This window comes from Neoarius graeffei, chromosome 26 (assembly GCF_027579695.1).
Source record: "Neoarius graeffei isolate fNeoGra1 chromosome 26, fNeoGra1.pri, whole genome shotgun sequence".
NCBI lineage: Eukaryota > Metazoa > Chordata > Actinopteri > Siluriformes > Ariidae > Neoarius > Neoarius graeffei.
In genome coordinates, this window is record NC_083594.1 from 46,776,718 (window position 1) to 46,797,136 (window position 20,419).

A 20,419-nucleotide genomic window follows, 5' to 3' on the forward strand; every position below is an offset into this window, starting at 1 on the left:
GACAAAGTTGAACGATTGAACAAATTAGAATCTCATCTCATTATCTCTAGCTGCTTTATCCTGTTCTACAGGGTCGCAGGCAAGCTGGAGCCTATCCCAGCTGACTACGGGCGAAAGGCGGGGTACACCCTGGACAAGTCGCCAGGTCATCACAGGGCTGACACATAGACACAGACAACCATTCACACTCACATTCACACCTACGCTCAATTTAGAGTCACCAGTTAACCTAACCTGCATGTCTTTGGACTGTGGGGGAAACCGGAGCACCCGGAGGAAACCCACGTGGACACAGGGAGAACATGCAAACTCTGCACAGAAAGGCCCTCGCCGGCCACGGGGCTCGAACCCGGACCTTCTTGCTGTGAGGCGACAGCGCTAACCACTACACCACCCAAATTAGAATCAATTCTTATTATTGATTTATCTAATTGGGATTATTATCCCTTTTTGATTCTAATATTCAAAATTTAATACTTCTCTATGTATGTATGATATATTTTGTACTGTCACATGTTATCTTGAACACGTGACCATCTATTTGGGCTGAACGTGTACAATGTCTCGCAAATGTGTGCGGGGAATTTTGAACCAATCAAATCGGGCCCGTACACTCGTAACCGATCACCCGACGAAATCGGGAAGGTGCGCTAGGCTTTACTAAAGGGGGGGAAAAAAGTCAGGAGATACTTGGGGTAAATTTGATCGGATAACCACGGTTTAACACAATCCAAAAGACACGCGATGGGAGTGGTAACATGGCGGCCAGCTGGCCTCACTCGTCTCTACAGTGGGGAATAGGCTATGAGTGCTCCAGTGTCACTGCAAAAGAAAAAAACTGGCTATCATCTCTATCCTAGAGAACCACCTCATCTCATCTCATCTCATTATCTCTAGCCGCTTTATCCTTCTACAGGGTCGCAGGCAAGCTGGAGCCTATCCCAGCTGACTATGGGCGAAAGGCGGGGTACACCCCGGACAAGTCGCCAGGTCATCACAGGGCTGACACATAGACACAGACAACCATTCACACTCACATTCACACCTACGGTCAATTTAGAGTCACCAGTTAACCTAACCTGCATGTCTTTTGGACTGTGGGGGAAACCGGAGCACCCGGAGGAAACCCACGCGGACACGGGGAGAACATGCAAACTCCGCACAGAAAGGCCCTCGCCGGCCCCGGGGCTCGAACCCAGGACCTTCTTGCTGTGAGGCGACAGCGCTAACCACTACACCACCGTGCCGCCCAGAGAACCACCTATCTTCCATATTTTAGTGTTTGCTCTAATCCATGTACCATGTCCACTTAAACAACAGTTTAAACATGTTAGTTTTCCAGAGCAGGGACAACACTGGTATATCTAACACCGGTTACATCAGGACCAGGGCTCAGAACCTGAACCATGATGAAACAGTTCTACCCTGATGGACATGGTCTGTTCCAGGATGAAGCCTCCACAGCCACAGGTTACAATGGCTACTGAATAGTTTGGTGATTAACAACATAAATCATAAACTTTCTCACACAACCAAATTCAGCTCAGAGGTCAAGTTTCAAGACAATCCATCAACTCGTTACTGATATACAATAGTATCACTTATTGTTTTGATGATGCTCCGACACCACTTTAGGTATAACGCATGAAAGACTCTGCTATTATACGGTATGAAAATCATGCATACTAACGGGGGTTGGGAGGTGATGCAGCACAAGGTAGTTGCTGTTAATATTAACCTATTCATATATACTTGAACCTGTGTTACTGTTACATGAAAATAATGCACACCTTCAGACCAATCCGATTCGAGCGTTCAACTGTACAGATCAGGACAACGAGTCTTAAGTTTCTATGCAACATGAAGCAAATGTTTTGCACGATAAAGGGCTAAACATGATGACAATTATACAACTGCCTTTTATTAACAATTAGACAAAGCCTTAAAACTAAGACTGGACAAGAGACAACACAGACATGCAACAAAGAAAAAAAGCCTGTTTCCCCCCCCCCCGAGAGCCACAAATGACAGCCCTTATTTATACAGTAAAAACCCACTCCTGGATCTACATGAGGGGGAGAAAAAAAAAAAATCCCACAGACTGTTAGACATCAAATGTCCCCCCCCGACTTGTATTGTCCAAGATGTCAATTCTATTGATACATGATGGGGAGAGCCTGTATTTTTGATGTCTGTAGAAAGTCAGATCAAGATGCTGGATCACAAATCTGCAACCAAGTACAGAGTGACCAGTGTGTAGACAAAGCAGCGGCTCTTTTTCACTCGGATAACGGCTATTTTCTGCTTGGTCACAATCCATTTTAAAATGCAGCTTTGATGCTTGAGGGCGCAAGATGTTAAGTTGACTGGTTGGTATCTCGGTAGCTCAGACGGACTCGAGACGGAGCAAAGATAACATCCATCTTAGACGAGCTGGACCGAAGCTGCCTGGAGGTAACCCTGCAGAAACTGCAATGCATCAGCATTCAGACTTGTACTCAACATGGAGGGAACCTGCCCAAGGAAAGACAGACAATCCGGATAATACCATGTTTAGTAACTTACAAGTCTAAAACAATCCATTGTAATATGAGAGCATTGATGTTCATACTGAACTGGCTTGTCACAATAAATGACAAGCCAGTAGTTGATGACTGCTAAACAACTGAATGTCTTCCATTTCATGACGATGAATCGCAAAATTGTTTAAGTTATAAATTAAATAGTACTCCGTCACATTTCAGACAAGATATGAAAGATGCATCACTACAGCACCGCTTTTGTGGTCTCCGAATGCCAGAAAGTAACATTTTTACATCTATAAATTGTGTGTGTGTCTGCAGATTGAAGTGTTTAAACAATTTAATAAAAGAAAGGGGAAAGTCAAAGAAATGCGAGTCTGACCAGATTGTTATACGTGTTTAAGGCATGATGATGGAAGCTAATTATTCAACTTTAAAGGAACAGTCCACCGTACTTCCATAATGAAATATGCTCTTATCTGAATTGAGACGAGCTGCTCCGTACCTATCCGAGCTTTGCGCGACCTCCCAGTCAGTCAGACGCGCTGTCACTCCTGTTAGCAATGTAGCTAGGCTCAGCATGGCCAACGGTATTTTTTGGGGCTGTAGTTAGATGCGACCAAACTCTTCCGCGTTTTTCCTGTTTACATAGGTTTATATGACCAGTGACGTGAAACAAGTTCAGTTACACAAATTGAAACGTGGCGATTTTCTATGCTATGGAAAGTGCGCACTATAATGACAGGCGTACTAACACCTTCTGCGCGCTTCGACAGCGCATTGATATCTGAGCTCCGTATCAATGCGCTGCCAAAGCGCGCAGAAGGTGTTAGTACGCCTGTCATTATAGTGCGCACTTTCCATAGCATAGAAAATCGCCACGTTTCAATTTGTGTAACTGAACTTGTTTCACGTCACTGGTCATATAAACCTATGTAAACAGGAAAAACGCGGAAGAGTTTGGTCGCATCTAACTACAGCCCCAAAAAATACCGTTGGCCATACTGAGCCTAGCTACATTGCTAACAGGAGTGACAGCGCGTCTGACTGACTGGGAGGTCGCGCAAAGCTCGGAGAGGTACGGAGCAGCTCGTCTCAATTCAGATAAGAGCACATTTCATTATGGAAGTACGGTGGACTGTTCCTTTAACGTGTATCCGATTGAAACAAAACAGTAGTATTGTGTCCTCACCCTTCCAGGGCAGGCTGTGGAGAGTTTGTGTAAAGACTGGGCCAGCATGATTTTAGGGTTGCTGACAGCATCTCCAATAGGATCGTGCTCCTTCTTGCCAGCAAAGGCCAGCTGGGAGAAGGCGGTCTGGTAACCCGGTGTGTCCTCGATGTCAATGAAGTGCTCATCATCAGGGATGCTGTCGTCCTCTGGCAACTCAAATAAACCGATCAGGGCCTGGAGCACAAGAGGCCTACAGCAAGACAAGAGTGCGCTTATAGCGGTAAAGCACTCAGAACTGGATTCTTGAGTTTGGCACCTTCAGTGGAGCGCTTAACACTAAACATTTTCTGCATCATGTTGAGCAAAAAAAAAAAAGGTTGGAAACCTTTAATTTTTCAAGATATCTCCACTGGTTTGTGAACTTTCAGGTCAAAACAGCACCACTGTAACCTTACCAGAGCTTGGTGTACTCCGTGTCCATCATGGCTGGGCACTCGGTGAGGATTTTGGTGATACCTACTGCGCAGATCTTCTTCTCCACCTGCCCTGACACTTTCTGCACTTCCGGGATCACAATCTTTTCCAACACCATTCCAAACATCCTGCCAGTCAAAGAAAGCATTTGGTACGGACCGAACTTTAGAATGGTTGATTGTTTTACAGTGCATGGGTGGGTCTTCTATTAAACTCCCAGCAAAAAACATGTAGTACACAGTTTGGATAAGGGGTGTGTAGCTGTGGTTTAACATTCTAATGAGCACAGTACATAGACACTCCTTTAATCCAAGGCTGCTACTATTCAAGCAACACTAAGTGGAGAACATCAGTACTGTTCAACCCAACATGCATGAACACACCAGTTAACAGTGATCACCAGTGCTAGAACACCACATTACATGGCTTCAGCAAACTACACCCCCGGAAAAGGTTACATTTTAGCTGACATGATTACTCACTTTGGCTGGATGTCATCAAATATCTCCTGCAATGCAATCGCTCCATATTTCACACAATAGAGGTTAATGAAGACAAGAAAACCTGTGGAGAAAAGTCAGGGATCATGAGAACTTAAGAGTCTGTGGGGCCTTATGTCCGTCACGTTTGCTAGCAGAACGAAGAGGTGTTTTCTCTCCACTTACTCTTGATGAACTTTGTGGTCTTGGAGCTCTGCAATCTTTGGAAGAGCAGAATGAAAATCTGCTTCCTATACTGACTAATTGATTCGCTGCAGATTGAAGAAATAAAACAAAACAAATCAGGACCCAAAATCCCCCTCCTAAACCGAACAACATTTCAGAGTTAAAGATGTTCACTCACGGCGGCATGTGCTCTACGATGCTGTTAAGCAGGTAAAATCCCTGGTGGTCATTGGCCTTGGAGGCAATGAGCTTCTGGAACACACCGAGGAGACCAGGCTGGAGAAGCAAAGGATGCAGATGATCAGGATATAAAAGAGCTCATTAATCTGATACAGTGGTGTGAGAGTCTCGAGAAGTTCTAAAAGCTAAAAATGGACTGTGGTGGTGTAACAAAGCTGCTGGCTGTGCTGAAAACACTGAAATAGGCTGGAGATGTATTTTTAAATGGATCTTCATGGACTGTTAGCTCACGTTTATTTCTGCAGCAGCCTGTTGCTCTTTTCTCACAGCATGCCCATTATTTAGTTTTCTCTTGTCTCATTGCCTCTTTTGTAATCTCCTTAACTAAATAAAACTTTAATATGTAGTTTAATTTGTTGGCATTATTCTGTTTCTGTAATTAACTGCAAATCACCGAGCTTCATTTTGGCAAAATACGAGCATATAAAAAGCCCTTCATTCATAATATATACACCCAGAGCTGTGCAATAAGTAGTACTGCCACAAGTTCAGGTTTAAAAGGGTTCAAGGAACAAAATTTTAAAAGCTGCAATGCAGGAACTCATTTAAGTAATATCACACAAGAGGAAATGCTGTGAATACCAAGTGTCCGCACAGCTGCGATTCGGTTGCAAGCAGAATATTCAGCACAACCTTGAGTGTGATGCTGCTTTTGTACAACAGTTCTATAGGCAAGAAATTTATCAAGTGACGTTTTACACACAAAATGGCCCAATGTTGTTTATTTTTGCTCCATGAATGGAAACATTCTGAAGAAGCTATACTCATTGTACTGCACATCAGCTAGTTCACATCCTATTGCTGAAAATTATTATTTGCCATGTCAACTGATGTTGCTAACACCACTTTGAATTAGGAAGTGGAATTTTACCTGACAAGCAGAGTGATACACAGTGAATCATCCCAGTGCTGTTGTACTAAACATCAGCACTCTTGAAACACCATGAGACCAAGCAAATTAGGGCCCCAGAACTAACTGCTGCATAATTAACGATACCCAAGAGCATAATATTGGGTTGTAGGGGAGTTTTTCATACTGTTACGCCTCTGTTTGGAAACAAGAAAACCCAACTAATGCATCAAGTGAGCGCAATCAGCCACTCACGATTTTATCTGCCGCCGAGCTGGCGATGGCGCCTCCTCCTTTCTCCAGGTAGGCCTGCAGGAGGCGCACCAGAGGTGGGATGTTACCTGTGCGCTCCCACAGAACAGGCTGCAGCAGGTGAGGGAACAGAGCCATGTAGGAGGAAGGGATGGCATTAGTGTGGATCTCTAGCAGTAAGGACATCACCTGGAACACGTATGGCACAAATTCTGCATGGGGCAAGAGAGATACAGAGACATTCAAGTTGTTTAATTAAAATAAGTGTTAGTTTTGTCCATTCTTTCTAGGCTGAAAGAAATTCCAGCTTGCAAAAGAAAGATCAAAATTTGGTTCATAGAAGGAAAAGTAATAAAATAGCAAAATATTTTTCGGAAAACAAAAACTACTGCATGAAATAACTTTTAAAAAACAGTGGCACAACTTTTACTCTTATGCAAAATCAGCAACAGCATGATCCACATGCATGATGCAGTGCTGAGGAACCTGTTGATTAGGTTCAGCTTTATATTCTGCATACAAATTTTGAATTTCCCAATCTTAAATGTCCACAAAATATTTATAAAATACACAGTGTTCCCTCACTGCTCTCAAAAGGCATCAGCATTGGTCCTTAACACACACCTCAAAGAGCAGTGGCTGACTATACCCGGTACACACACACACACACACACACACCTTTTCTGTTCTAAGAAAAGGCGTTCTGCTGTTCGGTTTGCAGACTCAATACACCCTGCACCTGGAGGCGTGCATGCTCTCAATTAAGATGAATCTGCAAGACGTGTGTTAGATTTCAAGTTGCGAGGAAATCGGGGCTAAAAATTGTGTCGCGTGCTGTCAGGATTAAAGATGAAACTGCTAGCTGGTGAAGTCTACGCACCCTGCACATCAGTCCGAAGAATCTCTGTGAATACAGGGAAGAGGGCCTCCTCGAAGCTGCCCACAGTCGCAGGGTTTGCCCTACAGGTGATCCGGATGGACAAGCATAGTGACTCAAACAGGTAGTGATTGAAATGGGGCTTGCTGGGATTCTGGATAGATAACAAACATCAGGTTGACTCTTTAAAAGATTGATTTAGCATAAATTTAACATGCTTTTTAATCATAAAATGATTCCTAAAACTTGAGTTCGTTTACTAATTATGGTCACTCAGATATTAAAAAGGTTCCACACACTCATCAGCATTTGTAAAAACACAACAACATTAAAGACATCATGCCTTGAGTTACACATTAAGAAAAACCACATACAGGAACGTCACACTATTTGAAAGAACCAAACTCGCTCATTAAGTGTGACTAAAATCAATTATCTGGGGGCTTTTATTCGACAGAGCAGAAAAAGTACTTAAAAGTTGCATACTCGCTTTGAAATTAACAGGGCTCGAAATTCATATATTTTTTCACCAGCCAGACGGACTAGTTACCTTCCAAAGTAACTCGCCAAACAGAAAATCAACTCGCCAAAATTTGTTCATGTATGAATTTTACTTCTGTCAAAAATAACACAAAAGAGAGTAGTTACCATTGTTCATGACTAATGTACATTTATTTCAAGACCTGAGTATTTTGATAGGTTTTTTTTTTTGCACACTTTACAAACTGGCATTTGCTGTTGCATGTCCTCCTCGCGATATCCAAAAAAATGCCAGATGACTGACCCCTTACTAGTTCTTTTAGGAACCAATTCGTCTGCTTCCATTTTTAATTTGTCGCTGAAATTGACAGCTTACACGGTAGCCTATGCAACACCAGCGATTGCACGAACTGAGTTAGCGCTGTAAACCGAAACTAGGAAATCTTCCTGCAAGTTCCTTTCAGCACAGAGATGTCGCCTGGGATTGGTTGGCGAGTGCGTGACGTTATTGTTTTTTTTTTTTTTACCCTTAGGCAGCCTCTCATGTTACTGCCTGAGGGACAGGGAGAAAACCACCGGAAAAGGTTTTAAACAAACACAACAAACACGAAACAAACGCAAGTTGGCAGATGACCATAAAATACTCGATAGTTACAATATAATAATTATATGCATCTCACACAGAATATTCAGAGATGTATCGAGTATATTCGATATATCGCACAGCCCTAGTCTGAATCTTCGCGTCATATATATTTTTTATTTTCAACTAGCCAGCCGGGCTGGCTAGTGACAGGAATTACCCACCAAATGACAAATTAAGTCGCCTCGGGCGACCGGACCACCGCGAATTTCGAGCCCTGAATTAAGATACATCAATGACACGTTTTACACTCATTCATATGAAGAGCAAGTTGCTTTTTGGACAATTACTGGTATTTTAGCTCCTTAAAATTGAAAGACAAAATATTCAATATCAGTTAGACCCTCATACATTCACAACACCACACAGGACAAAAAGAAATTATTTGCCTTTCTAGAAAATACTGGAACACTCGAAATGAATGTCCCGTCCTGCCTTTAGGACCAAGTCCTGCTTGGGAAATGTCCCCTTTACTGGACGGCTGTTAATCTGCGTCCCGTCTTTATCTACTGCCACGACTGGAGACAGGAGCTGTGAGACTGGACACTGCACAACCTTTTATAGTATGTTCTTTACGAGTCTTTATTCCAGGAATGCACACATGCAAGGTAAGGACATTCTTACCTTACTGACTAGGAGGAGCTTCTGGGTGAGTTGACCAATCAGCGTCGGGATGTAGGGCACGATGGCTTCCTGGAGAAGCGAGAAGCTTCGCATGACAGCTGTAAAACATCAAATGAGAATTTAAATCTTTTTACAAATAAAGACATAAATAGTGCATGCTTTATTTTTATATACAAGGACATAACCGTAGCAGATTTATCATAAACCATAGCAAACTGAACAGGAGGCACCTTTCATGATGTATTCATTCTCTGATGAGCCAGGTATTGCCAGAGCATTGAACAAGTTGTTGAGGAGCTGTTCTGTGAAAGGTGCAATCTCAGCAACTGAGAAGCTAAAGTGTGTGGGGAAAAAAACAAAAACAAAACAAAACCACAAAACGTGAATATTAATTTGGGACAGTAGATGAGTTATAGTGGTCTTCCGGCACCAACACATCTGCTTCTTCCCAAAATGGCTGTACCACAAAGATTTTTATATAATTCCCTCTCAAAGTACAAGCTAGTTTATTTATATCTACAAATTTGTGTTAGACAATAAAAACCACAGAGAAGGAACAGCAAATATTCTGGGTAACCCACCCACACCCTGCAGAGTGTCAAGGATGGTTATACAAAACACTTAATTCTTGTTGGATGAACCATTGGAAGGGATTAACCATAAAACCCATCACATTTAATAAAGTAATAGTCTAACACTTCGTTTTCGGTGGGTCGACCTAAAGTCAATGAGGAACCGATGCAGAACGTAGTGGTACTCACAACGTGGAATTGTTGGCTCCCCTCATGGTAAAGAGTCTCTCTAAAGCATGAGCCGCGTAGGTGTGCTGCACCGTGCTCTCGGCCTGCATGTGAGCAACCAGCAGAGGAACGGTGTCTAGCAGCTGCTCCTTGGGAAGCTGAGACAAGTCCAGAGCAAATAAAAGAAGAAATGAGCACTAGGCTAAACGAAACCATTTTACTATCAGCTCATCCCTTTTACTTCAGACGTCCGTAATAATTTTTAATTGCAAAATATTTACGAAGAATGACATTCCTCAGTATTCCATTAAAGCAGCCCCTACAGCAATATTTCTGGGTCATATATTCCATCACAATGCAGATTTTACAACTCGTTAACATTACATTTTATTGATCAATATGAGTAGCTTCTAGGGCTGTAACGATACACCCAACTCACGATTCGATTCGTATCGCGATTTTTGACCCACGATTCGATACACCCACGATTTTTTTAAAAAAGTTTTTTTAAAGTAGTAAATTTGACTTACTAACATTTACTTACTTACATTAACTATTTAATAACAAATAATTCAGACCACTGCAGAGAATGAGTAACATGTATGCAAAAATGAACAAATGTATAGCCAAAGATTGTTTTATTTCTCAAAATAACACTGTTGAGCCGGAAGCTCTGTTTTTTTCGGTTCTGAAAAAGTCATTTTTCCAAATCGTGTAAATCCGTTAAGATTTTTTTGGGGGGGGTGGCCAGCGCTCGAAACTAACGGTGTCCCGACGTCCCGGGGACCATAAAAAATGTCATCGGGACACAAAATTATCATATCTGGGACAATCCCGGGACAATGGAAAAAAATAGATCTAGAGAAAAAGTTCTACATTAATATTATTTACAAAGCCGTAACACATACGTAGACATTCACCTAATTTGTCAATTTTAATTTTAAAACGTTAACAGCGAAAAATACATAGTAGCTACACTTTCGATGCACCTGCATCCGTAGGCTACAGAGCAGCGCATTCTGTTCTAGAATCTTCGGTCGGTGTCCGCATTATATGGACTTGGAATGGAATTGCTACCGCACACGCTGCGCCGACTCTTGCCAGAACAAAAATGCTGAAGTGGTTGAAGCGGACCGACCGCGGGGAAGAAACTGAAAGCCCAGACATAACGTCTCCGGGACCTTCAGGATCCAAAGTGTCATCGCCTGGTCTGCAGGCAACGCTAGCAACTGAATGAACTTAATGAACACTGTTAGACACGTTATAAAATACAACAGGAATGATGTGGATGATATTGACGGAAGATACCGTTCAACAGAATAAGTGAGTTTTCTTGGTGTCTTTCTAGTTCAGAAAGTTTAGTCAGTCAGCAGCACAACTAGGCTCGGACCTGGCACTATGTTGATGTTGCTAACATTTGGACCCACGTTTCGGCAGCGAAAGTTCATAAAATGGATAACAGAAAGTTCATCAAAATGGATAACGGTAATGGATAACGGAAAGTTCATAAAAATGGATAACGGTAATGGTGAAAATTATAAGTTGGCCTTATAAGTGCCAACAGATATTCAAGGTATAAGTAGATGAAATGAACATAAAAGGGGTCTTATTTTCAACTAAAGTGTACTGCAGATGTAGGGAGTTGAAACATGTTCTGAATGAGCTAGTTGGCCCCTTTAAATAAACGGGTATCTATTCATACAGTGAGATCGCCAAAGTTTAATAAACTGAAAATGCAATAACTGTAATTTTGAAGTAGATGATGTATAGGACATGTGTCGCTTGTGTCTTGTGACTTATTGTAAAAATGATATAAAGGGTTCAAAATCGCATAGTTACAAATATAATAGTAACTTCATATGATAATATTAACCACTGGTTATTTCAGAGAGGAAAAAAATGGGGACACTACTGCTTCCATTCGGGACAATACAACACAGAATTCGGGACCACTGGGGGACACAAAGAAAAAAAGTTAATTTCGAGCCCTGGGGGTGGCTCTCTCACTGTCTCACTCTCATAGGGCCAATGATTTTCTGTGATCGCGGAAAACAGATGGAAATTACGGAATTATGGTGAAACATTGCTCGCGTGTCAAAATGTAACTGCCGCAGAAGGCTTCCGCCCAAGCAGACATGCCTTCAGTGTTGCCAGATATTGCTAACGTTTTCCACCCCAAAATATGTTCAAAACCAGCCAAAAAGCACCTAAACCTGCCCAATCTGGCAACACTGCATGCCTTTCCGGTCAAGTGATTGTGATTGGCTTGTGGCACACCTAGCCAGCCAATGAGCTGCTTGTTTACAGATTCGCTCCCCGCATCGCAACCAGAATGGCGACCGCTTAAAAGAAATGAATGCTCTGCCAGTGGCGAGTGTGGACATTGCATGACTCGCAGAAGATTGTCGCAGGTCGGCGAAAAAACGACTTACTAATAGATATAAAAAATAAAAGTAATTTAAGTAAGTTTAAAATGTAATTAAATAAAAAGTATTCATAAATTGAAGTTTGGAAGCGCCTCTGTTTTTGGGCTGAGGAGAAGTTTGAAAGGGTGTACCGCGATTCTGCCTTCTTGTATCGCGACACGGATCGTGGCTCTGCGTATCGCGATTTTGATACGCATATTGTTACAGCCCTACTAGCTTCCACAGCAATAAAACCGTGACAAAATAGAATGTATAAAACAAGGCAACATTATTAAATGTGCGAAAGGGGAGAAGTGACTTACCTGACTCCTGAAGGTCATGACATATTTGATGGCATCGGCTTTTAAGACAGGAAACTCATTTACTGTAAACAGTGATAACAGGATAAACCTGTGTTACTTCAACCGTGATAGTGCAGATATATTAATCTGGATTAATAAGTGAATCCTGTTTACCATTAGGAGACCTCAGGTCAGGGAGGATGTGGTTCACAAAGAACTCCATCAGGTTCACCAGCTCGTTGGCTTGCGTGATTCCATGCTGCTCAAAAACAAACCTTAATCAGATAAATCTTTTTTTTCCTTTTTCTTGAAGACAGCATAACGTATAGCACAAAGCAAGCACAGCTCAAGAGTGACTGATGCTCAAATTAAAGGGGTAGATAAACCCAAACCTTCTGTGTCTGGGCTTTGGAAGCTAGTGATGTCACTAGGTAAATAGCAGCATCTTTGTGCTTCCAGTTCACTGCTGGGTTCTTGGCGTATTCAGTCAGCATGGAGTTCACATAGCCAGAGAAGATAGCCGTTACAGGGCCTTCAAAGAACTTGCAGAGTCCTCGCACCAGATCACAGGCAGCTCGCCGCCTTGTGTCAATGTCTAAGAAACAGTGCAACTATCTTTGACATTTTTCATGGCGTTTAAATGTAACCCACACACTCCCACTGAAAAGGGGTAGATAAAATATTTTCACTTTAAACAGATGTTATTCATATCAACAAGTCTAACATCTCTTCAGGGAAGAAACTAATCAAATTCATACCGGAGCCTTCAAGGTCTCTTATAATATACTCCTCTGAATTGTCCTCAAATGCTTCTTCATCTGCACCTGCACACAATTTCAAAAACACACAGATTCCAAATAAAGGCAATGTACCAAAATCTGCATAAGCAAACAAACATTAAGGGTGGGGGAAAGAAAAAAAAAATTGATCCAAAATGCTGCACGTACTTCTGAATTCCATGTTGGGGACGATGACCTTTTCGCAGATGCTGGTGAGTGTGTTCTGATCTTCAAATAGATGCTTGTAGTGTGGCCTCTCACACACTGATGCCAGGAACTGGATGGCATTGCTCACTAGCTGAGAGAGCCAACAATAAACCCCATGAGAATGTTTCACAGAAAACTTCAGGAAAAATCACTTAAATCCTGGGTCTTTCTGAACAGTCCAGTGCCGCCTCGATCAGTGGTTCTCAATGGTGTGAAGTGTGAACGGTTCTCAAAGTAGTGCTGCCGTGGAATTTTGGGGAAACCACTGCCCTTTTTTTTTTTTAAACACAGGCTGATGAAAGTGTTTTTAAATACACAAGTGACACTGCTTCTTAATGAAAAATGTTCATAGGTCATCACTTATTCACAACTTGTTTTTTTAAATCTAAATGCCTTTAGTCTAATTCTCATTTTGATTTCAAAATAAATTTGGGTCTGGGGAGGAGGACTATTATAGAGAACAGAAAAGGTGGACACCAACTATCATGTGCACACTTACACCCTGAAAAATTTATATTTTATCTTCTATTAATTGATGCGTTTTTTTTTTTTTTTAAATTTATGCATGTTGCTGGTTCAGGGGCATCACAGCAGTGTAGTGGTTAGCACCATCACCTCACAAGAAGGCTCTGTGTTCAAGCCCAGTGGCTGACAGGGGCCTTTGTGTGGAGTTTGCATGTTCTCCCCATGTCTGCATGGGTTTCCTCACACAGTCCAAAGACATGCGGGTTAGGCTAATTGGTGGCTCTAAATTGACCGTAGGTGTGAATGAGAGGGTGAATGGTTGTTTGTCTCCATGTCTCAGCCCTGCGATGATCCTGTGACCAGGGTTTACCCCAACTCTCACCCACTGCCAGCTGGGACAGGCTCCAGCTTTCCCTGCACAGGATAAGCACTTATGGCTAATGGATGGATGATGTTGCTGTTCATGCTGTCGCACTACATTGGACAAGTTCTTGCTCCAATGCATGTGAATGTGTTTTTAATAAATTATTAATTGCCTGTCTGATTTAACCATCTGCTTGATCATTATTTGACCGTCTGCTGTACTGCAATATGAGACAAATCTCGCTAATGAGATTATATTCAATCAAAGCGTGTGACATTCTTCATCGCTAACTAAGTTGGTGTGCCTTGATGTGCCTTAGTACCAAAAATGTTGAAAACTCCTGGTCTAGATGATGCTCTGGCCACCATTTGCCTACATCCCAGAGCAACCAAAAGGTGTAAAACAAATTGAGTAACCTAAAGCCGTGACCCACCAAGTCATATTTGACCTCTTGCCCTGTGGTGACCAGCAGGTTCCATATGGCCGTGACAAAGCGAGGCAGGTAGGGCTGAAACTCCTCATCATACTTCTGAGCATAAAGAGCTGCGTTATCGCAGATCTGGGATTTCAGCAGCTCCAAGAGACCAGCTTCCTCCTCATCCTGAAACATGAACAAGGTACAATAAACTCATTTTCCACCAAAGTCAATGACCAAGAAAGCTTTGATAGACCAACTAAGGACCAAAAGAGCTGACATGTTACCTTGGGTATGATTTCCTGATAACATACTACAATGTAGGGGTGAGTGACATCGTAATGAAACAAAGCTGAATATACTTTTCAGAATATATCTGATATCAGAACAACTACATTGTTAGAGTGACCACTAGCTGACCGGATGAGTATTATTTTTTTTATGTGGCAATAGGTCTGCAGTGTTGTTGCTTCACAGCTTCAGGAGATCCCAATTAAATCCTGAGCTTGGTTTACAATCTGTGCAGCGTTTCGCATGTCCTCCCCTTGTCTGTGTGTTCTCTGGTTTTCACCCCCCCCCCACAAAACATGCTGGTAGGTGGATTAGCTAGTATAAACTGGCCCTAGGTGTGACGAGTGTGTGCGCATCAGTGGACTGATGTCTGATCCAGGCAGGCTTGTAGTATTCGAGTCCAGGATTCTGACTCAAGTCCAACTCATGCGCTAATTTTAAGGACTCGTGACTCAACTTGGACTTAAGCATTGATGACTCGGTCTCATGTATTAACCGCTTTCAGACTCGTGAATTGGAGATGAGGACTTGGATTTATTTTTTGTAACGTGCCATAATAATTTGGCATCAGATATTTATATCTACATTAAATTTTTTATACAAGAGAATGCACATTCACCTGTTCATACGTCATGTTCAGGAACAAACTAACGTTAATGGCGCTAAAACGCCTGGAGAGACGCCCCTAGGATTGTCCACTTTGCTCATACAGACTTCTCGTGGAAAAAAAAAAAAAAAAGGCACTGCTAAGTGTTCCGTATGGAGAAGAACTATCGAGAAGACGACAGGGACAACCTCGAACTTCAATTGCCATTTGGTAAGACTCCACCCAGAGAAGGAAGTGACATGCCATGTTTATTGCTCTGTTGATAGTGTGGTTTGCTTGCTGAGTGATGAACTAGCGAGTGTTAACCCTCTCTCATGTTATTTGCCCTGTTGATAGTGGGTGGGGCTTGCTGAGCGATGAACAAGCTTTTTATCTGTAGCCTATTAACTAAAATGGGGCAGTCGAGCAGTAATGTTAGTCCAACACAGTAGCAGAGACGCTTTCACATAAAGGCAGCAACAGCCACCGTCAAATGGTGCGGCTGAAGTCTTGTTCTTGGACTCGAAATCTTCTGTAATGTCTCCGACTTGAGGTTTAGTGACTCGACAACACTGGATCCAGGTATATTCCCTTCTTACACCATGTATTCTTGGGAGAGGCTCTGAATTCACCGAACCCTTGCTTAGTAAAGCTGAACATCATGATCGACAGTTTGTACTATACATGGATCGAGAATTGTAAATTTGGATTACTCACCCATAATAAAGAAATCCCTAATAAGCATGACGACGTTAATGTTATTAATTAAACGAGAAACAGACTCACATCGGTCTGTAATAGCTTGTTATCCAAGGTTAATAAATTGTGAAAGTGTGTCATCCAAGTCTCCATGTTATCTTCAAAGAACTCAGGAAGATCCTGGACAAAGTGTAGAGACAGACAACATGGAAACAAGGCATGTGAACAAATCAGATCCAAGATTACCTTTACCATTTGTAAACATGTTCACGCAGTACAAAGAAAAAAAAAAAAAAAAGATGCCATACCTGGAAGTTAAGACTGTAGAACAGTTTCGATATGAGTGTAAGCGAGGAGAAGAGGACCTTCAACGCGTTGATGTCTGTACCATGAGTTTGACACAAGTCGATCGTAGCCTACAAGTGGAGGAAAAAAAAAAAAGTGGTGTGAGCATTTCTTCTTTAATAGAAGAAATAGACCTGAGGGAAAAAAAAATAAGCACTGTATATTTACCTTAAAGAGCTCTGTAAGAGGCTGGGCAAAAGTGTCCAAAACCAATTTGATTTCTTGCCACAGCTCATTAGACTTGAACTCATGCCGATACCTAACGGAGAGAGACACATTTAACAGGTGCCGTTATCCACCATTGGCCAAGCTGCTAAAATTAGATGAAGACTATAAAAGGTCCTCAGAGAAAAGGTTTAAACGTCCTTTTCTGAGGAACAGCAGCAGCTGCCATCAGATAAAAGCATGAAGCCATGACTTTTTGACCAATCACTAAGTTCTTTTTCAAAGCCACGGCTGTTGCTCACACTCCAGATAAGTGGTTTTACAAAGTGAAGATACCATGGAGTTCCTGACATACCGTTTAAAAAGTGAGTGAGCGGTGCGGAGCACGCCATTGATGATGTGGAAATCTCCGCTCTGGAAGCGCGTCACCATCTCTGTCAGAAGATCAGGCCACTTCTGAGGGAAATCTTCTCGCCCAATGATGCTGATAGAATCGCTCAGCTGAGGAACAGCAACAGAGGTCAAACCTACAGCGAGTCACCGTGACACACTCGTAAAATCAGAACCAGATTTTGATGCCTCCAAGCTGCTACATGTTTAAAAAAAAAAAAAAAAAAAGAGCCAAAAATAAAAATTTCAGTTTCCCTTTTGCCTTAACGTATTTCATCAGCAAAAACGCGTCTCCTGGCCGTGCCTATAACAGAGCTACAAGGGTCATTTTCTTAACAAGCAAATGAAGTTTAGGCTACGGTCAACACTCCAGCTCACGATGGGTTATCGATGAAAATGAGGCGTTTCGGTGGCAATGCTTCCCCAAGCTTCAGAAAATATTCCCAAACCTATCCGCAAGTATTCACCACTTAGTTTGTCAACAAAAACATTGCAACCAAGTTTCAATGAACGCACTGAAATTTTTCACAATGTTTTTGGCCACTCATGAGGTAGAGACACACCAAAAAACAACTTGTGAAGCTCAGAGGACATTTGCTGTGCATCACACGATTGGTGGCGATGCTACCAATTCTTCATTGCCAAGTATTCACAAACCCATCGTGAGCTGCAGTGTGACCAGGGCCTTAGACATCACTTGGTTCAGGAACGCCATTTGTACAGCAATAGTTACAAAAAACATGAAGATACAAATATCACCCAATTCACCACTGATGTACACTTCTGCTTCAAAACACTGGCACTTCCTCCATAAAAGAAGGGACTACTTTAAATAAGAATATTAAATAGCTTGAACTGATGTTAAGTAATATTTCAACAATTAGGAAAACGAAACCAGTGTTCGTCAACCTGGACCCCAAGTGGTTCATAACATAACAGCAGACCCTTGGGATTTTTTAAAAACATTGTGAAATGGCATTTTTGTGAAATATTAAAAAAGATGTACTTGATACATTTTTAAACCCATTAAATTTCAGAAAATCCTCAGATATATCATCTTTAAAAAAAATTAAAAAATAAACCTATGTGCTAAAATCATACACGTTCGCAACTCACTAAAGCAACTCCGCTTGCTCGTTCTGGAGTGAGGAGTGTTCACATGTCGATATTAAGTGCCAGTGTTATTCGCACTGTGTTTAACATTAACGTGTTTTATAAACAGACGATAATTCAGAGTGATGATCAAACTGGCGTCACACCAGCAATAAAATGTGTGAAACCTGGCTGCAAAAACCTTAATTTCAAGTTTAATACTGAAAATGAAATGTCAATGTGTAGTGTGAAATATAAAATATCAATGTATAAAACCCATCACTGTTAATGTTAAAACAAGATGAACAGCATCAAATCTAATACAGAAAAAAAATAATGTATAATTTTTGGCACTTGCTTGTTTACAAAAGCATGTCGTGTAGAATTACTTATATATGATTATACATACCTGTTTCTGTATTTGCTCTGGACTGGTCAGCATTAAATTTACAATGTTGGCCTTGATAGCTGTCCGGTCAGGATCTGAAATTTTATTCGGTTCATCTTCAACCTAAGGGAGGGATTACAAACAAACATACTTGAATTTTTGAACATCCTTACAGCCTATAAATATGTTCAGTTCTCTCTCTAAACAGAAGCTATACCGTAAAAGCCCAGACTCACTATTCGCCAGTTTCTCTTAATGTAGTTCTTAAAGGTGACTGCAGCACAAACTCGGGTCACATCATCTTGGGACTTCTCCAACATGGTCAGTAACAGGATGGGGTAGTTCTGATTCCCCTCCACCGACTCGAGAAACTTCTCCGCTGGAGGAAAGATGAGATGACAATTGCTTCGTGAAGTTTAGGCGAGTTAGACTTAAAAAAAAAAAACCCCACAACATTCAGATTTACGTTTTGGGAAATTCTACCTGGACGTCTAACCAGCGGATCAGGGTTTAGTGTCTTCAGCAAGAACTCGGTCAGAGTTTGGAGGTTGGCGTCGTTTAGCTCCATGGTAGCTGGAGAGGTCAGAAGAGAAAACAGTCAGTTACAGTTCATACACATGAACACGTACAGATTTATACCTTGCATCTGATTACTGACTTCTGTTATGGCCTGAGAAAGATGAATCTGAAGGCAGCCGTTTCAGCAGACATTCCCATCAAGCATTAATTACACTAGAATCGGCTAGTTAGCGAACATATTCAAATCCCAGGTAAATAATTGAGATGTTTTGCAAGCTGGATGTGATTAGTGCAGCAGTGCCTGAGCGAGGCCTTTAACTCCTCCAGGCTGGTTTAGTGTCTCAGCCTCACCAGGCTTCATCCGCTTCGGACTGGACACACACCAGCAGGCCAACTCGGCATGCTCTTAAACCTGTAATTCGTTATATATTTAACTCACTGTGTATCTCCACACCCTGCTAACTAAATTACTTCTGCTAAATCATCCGCGCTAAGCTAAACTAGCTAACATTTTCACTTAGCTGGTTTAATCAGAAAGCCTAACGAAGCTTATTCACGCTGTGCACAGAAATAAGATATATTCTCCTGAGTTTAATATAATAATAATAATAATAATAATAATAATAATAAAACAGGTTAAAAGTAAGGCTTAGCTAACGCTGCTAGCTCACACATTGCTTCTCTGAAGCTAAAGCGCTACCGTTAGCTTTTACCTCAGCTAACTTGTAGCACGGTTTCCATTTCGTGTTTAAAAATTATAACCGACTTCCAGGAATACCTTAACGACTCTTTTTTTTTTTTTTTGAAAATGTAATATTATAAAAGCTCTACGTTAAAACAAAAACAACTTGTTTATTTGCTTACCGTGCGCTTTTAGAGTCAGTGCTGTGACTAGCCGCGACCAGAGCGATGCACAAACTTCACGCGCTTTCAAATGTCTCAGACAACTGCGCGGTCACGACGTCGCGCATGCGCAATGCGACACAACGTGGAAGCTGAGCCAATCCCAATCCCGAGCACCTAGTGCACTAGATAGGGTGCTGGAATATCCAATGACCTGCACGTCGATATACATCAAGCCTTGAGCCATTTGTTTCCCACTGCTTCGTTTACATTTAGCTCACTTTCGAGCACCATGTTGAGCGAGGATATAAAACACATATGATTTTATTTACCTTTATGAATAATAATTATTTAATAAATATACTGACATCATGAAGAAAATTAAAGAAAGCACAACTTTATTCATCACACACTTGTGAAATTTCCTCTCTGCATTTAACCCATCTGAAGCAGTGAACACACACACACACCCAGAGCAGTGGGCAGCCATGCTAACAGCACCTGGGGAGCAGTTGGGAGTTGGGTGCCTCGCTCAAGGGCACCTCAGCCCAAGGCCGTCCCATATTAACCTACAGTGGTGCTTGAAAGTTTGTGAACCCTTTAGAATTTTCTATATTTCTGCA

The 20,419-nt window shown here is 41.7% G+C and overlaps 1 protein-coding gene across 2 annotated transcripts; it reads right to left on the minus strand.

The window, feature by feature from the left end:
- Window positions 1-1,999: 1,999 nt before the first annotated feature.
- On the minus strand, window positions 2,000-19,909 carry cse1l (CSE1 chromosome segregation 1-like (yeast)). 2 transcript variants are annotated; one of them, XM_060910971.1, is made up of 25 exons: window positions 19,818-19,909; window positions 18,918-19,007; window positions 18,671-18,813; window positions 18,456-18,557; window positions 16,920-17,065; window positions 16,568-16,658; window positions 16,363-16,470; window positions 16,142-16,234; window positions 14,497-14,664; window positions 13,196-13,325; window positions 13,007-13,072; window positions 12,641-12,843; window positions 12,423-12,507; window positions 12,270-12,331; window positions 9,563-9,699; window positions 9,032-9,135; window positions 8,802-8,899; window positions 7,058-7,208; window positions 6,181-6,389; window positions 5,014-5,111; window positions 4,836-4,921; window positions 4,653-4,734; window positions 4,152-4,298; window positions 3,715-3,946; window positions 2,000-2,514 (listed from the first exon to the last, which is right to left on the minus strand). In XM_060910971.1, exons 2-25 carry the CDS (start codon window positions 19,000-19,002, stop codon window positions 2,425-2,427), a joined length of 2,916 nt encoding a protein of 971 aa, XP_060766954.1. In that variant the 5' UTR covers window positions 19,003-19,007; window positions 19,818-19,909; the 3' UTR covers window positions 2,000-2,424. The 2 variants fall into 2 exon arrangements, with proteins under 2 accessions (XP_060766954.1, XP_060766955.1); XM_060910972.1 differs by lacking the exon at window positions 19,818-19,909 and having other exon boundaries at window positions 18,901-18,989.
- Between the last annotated feature and the right edge of the window lie 510 nt (window positions 19,910-20,419).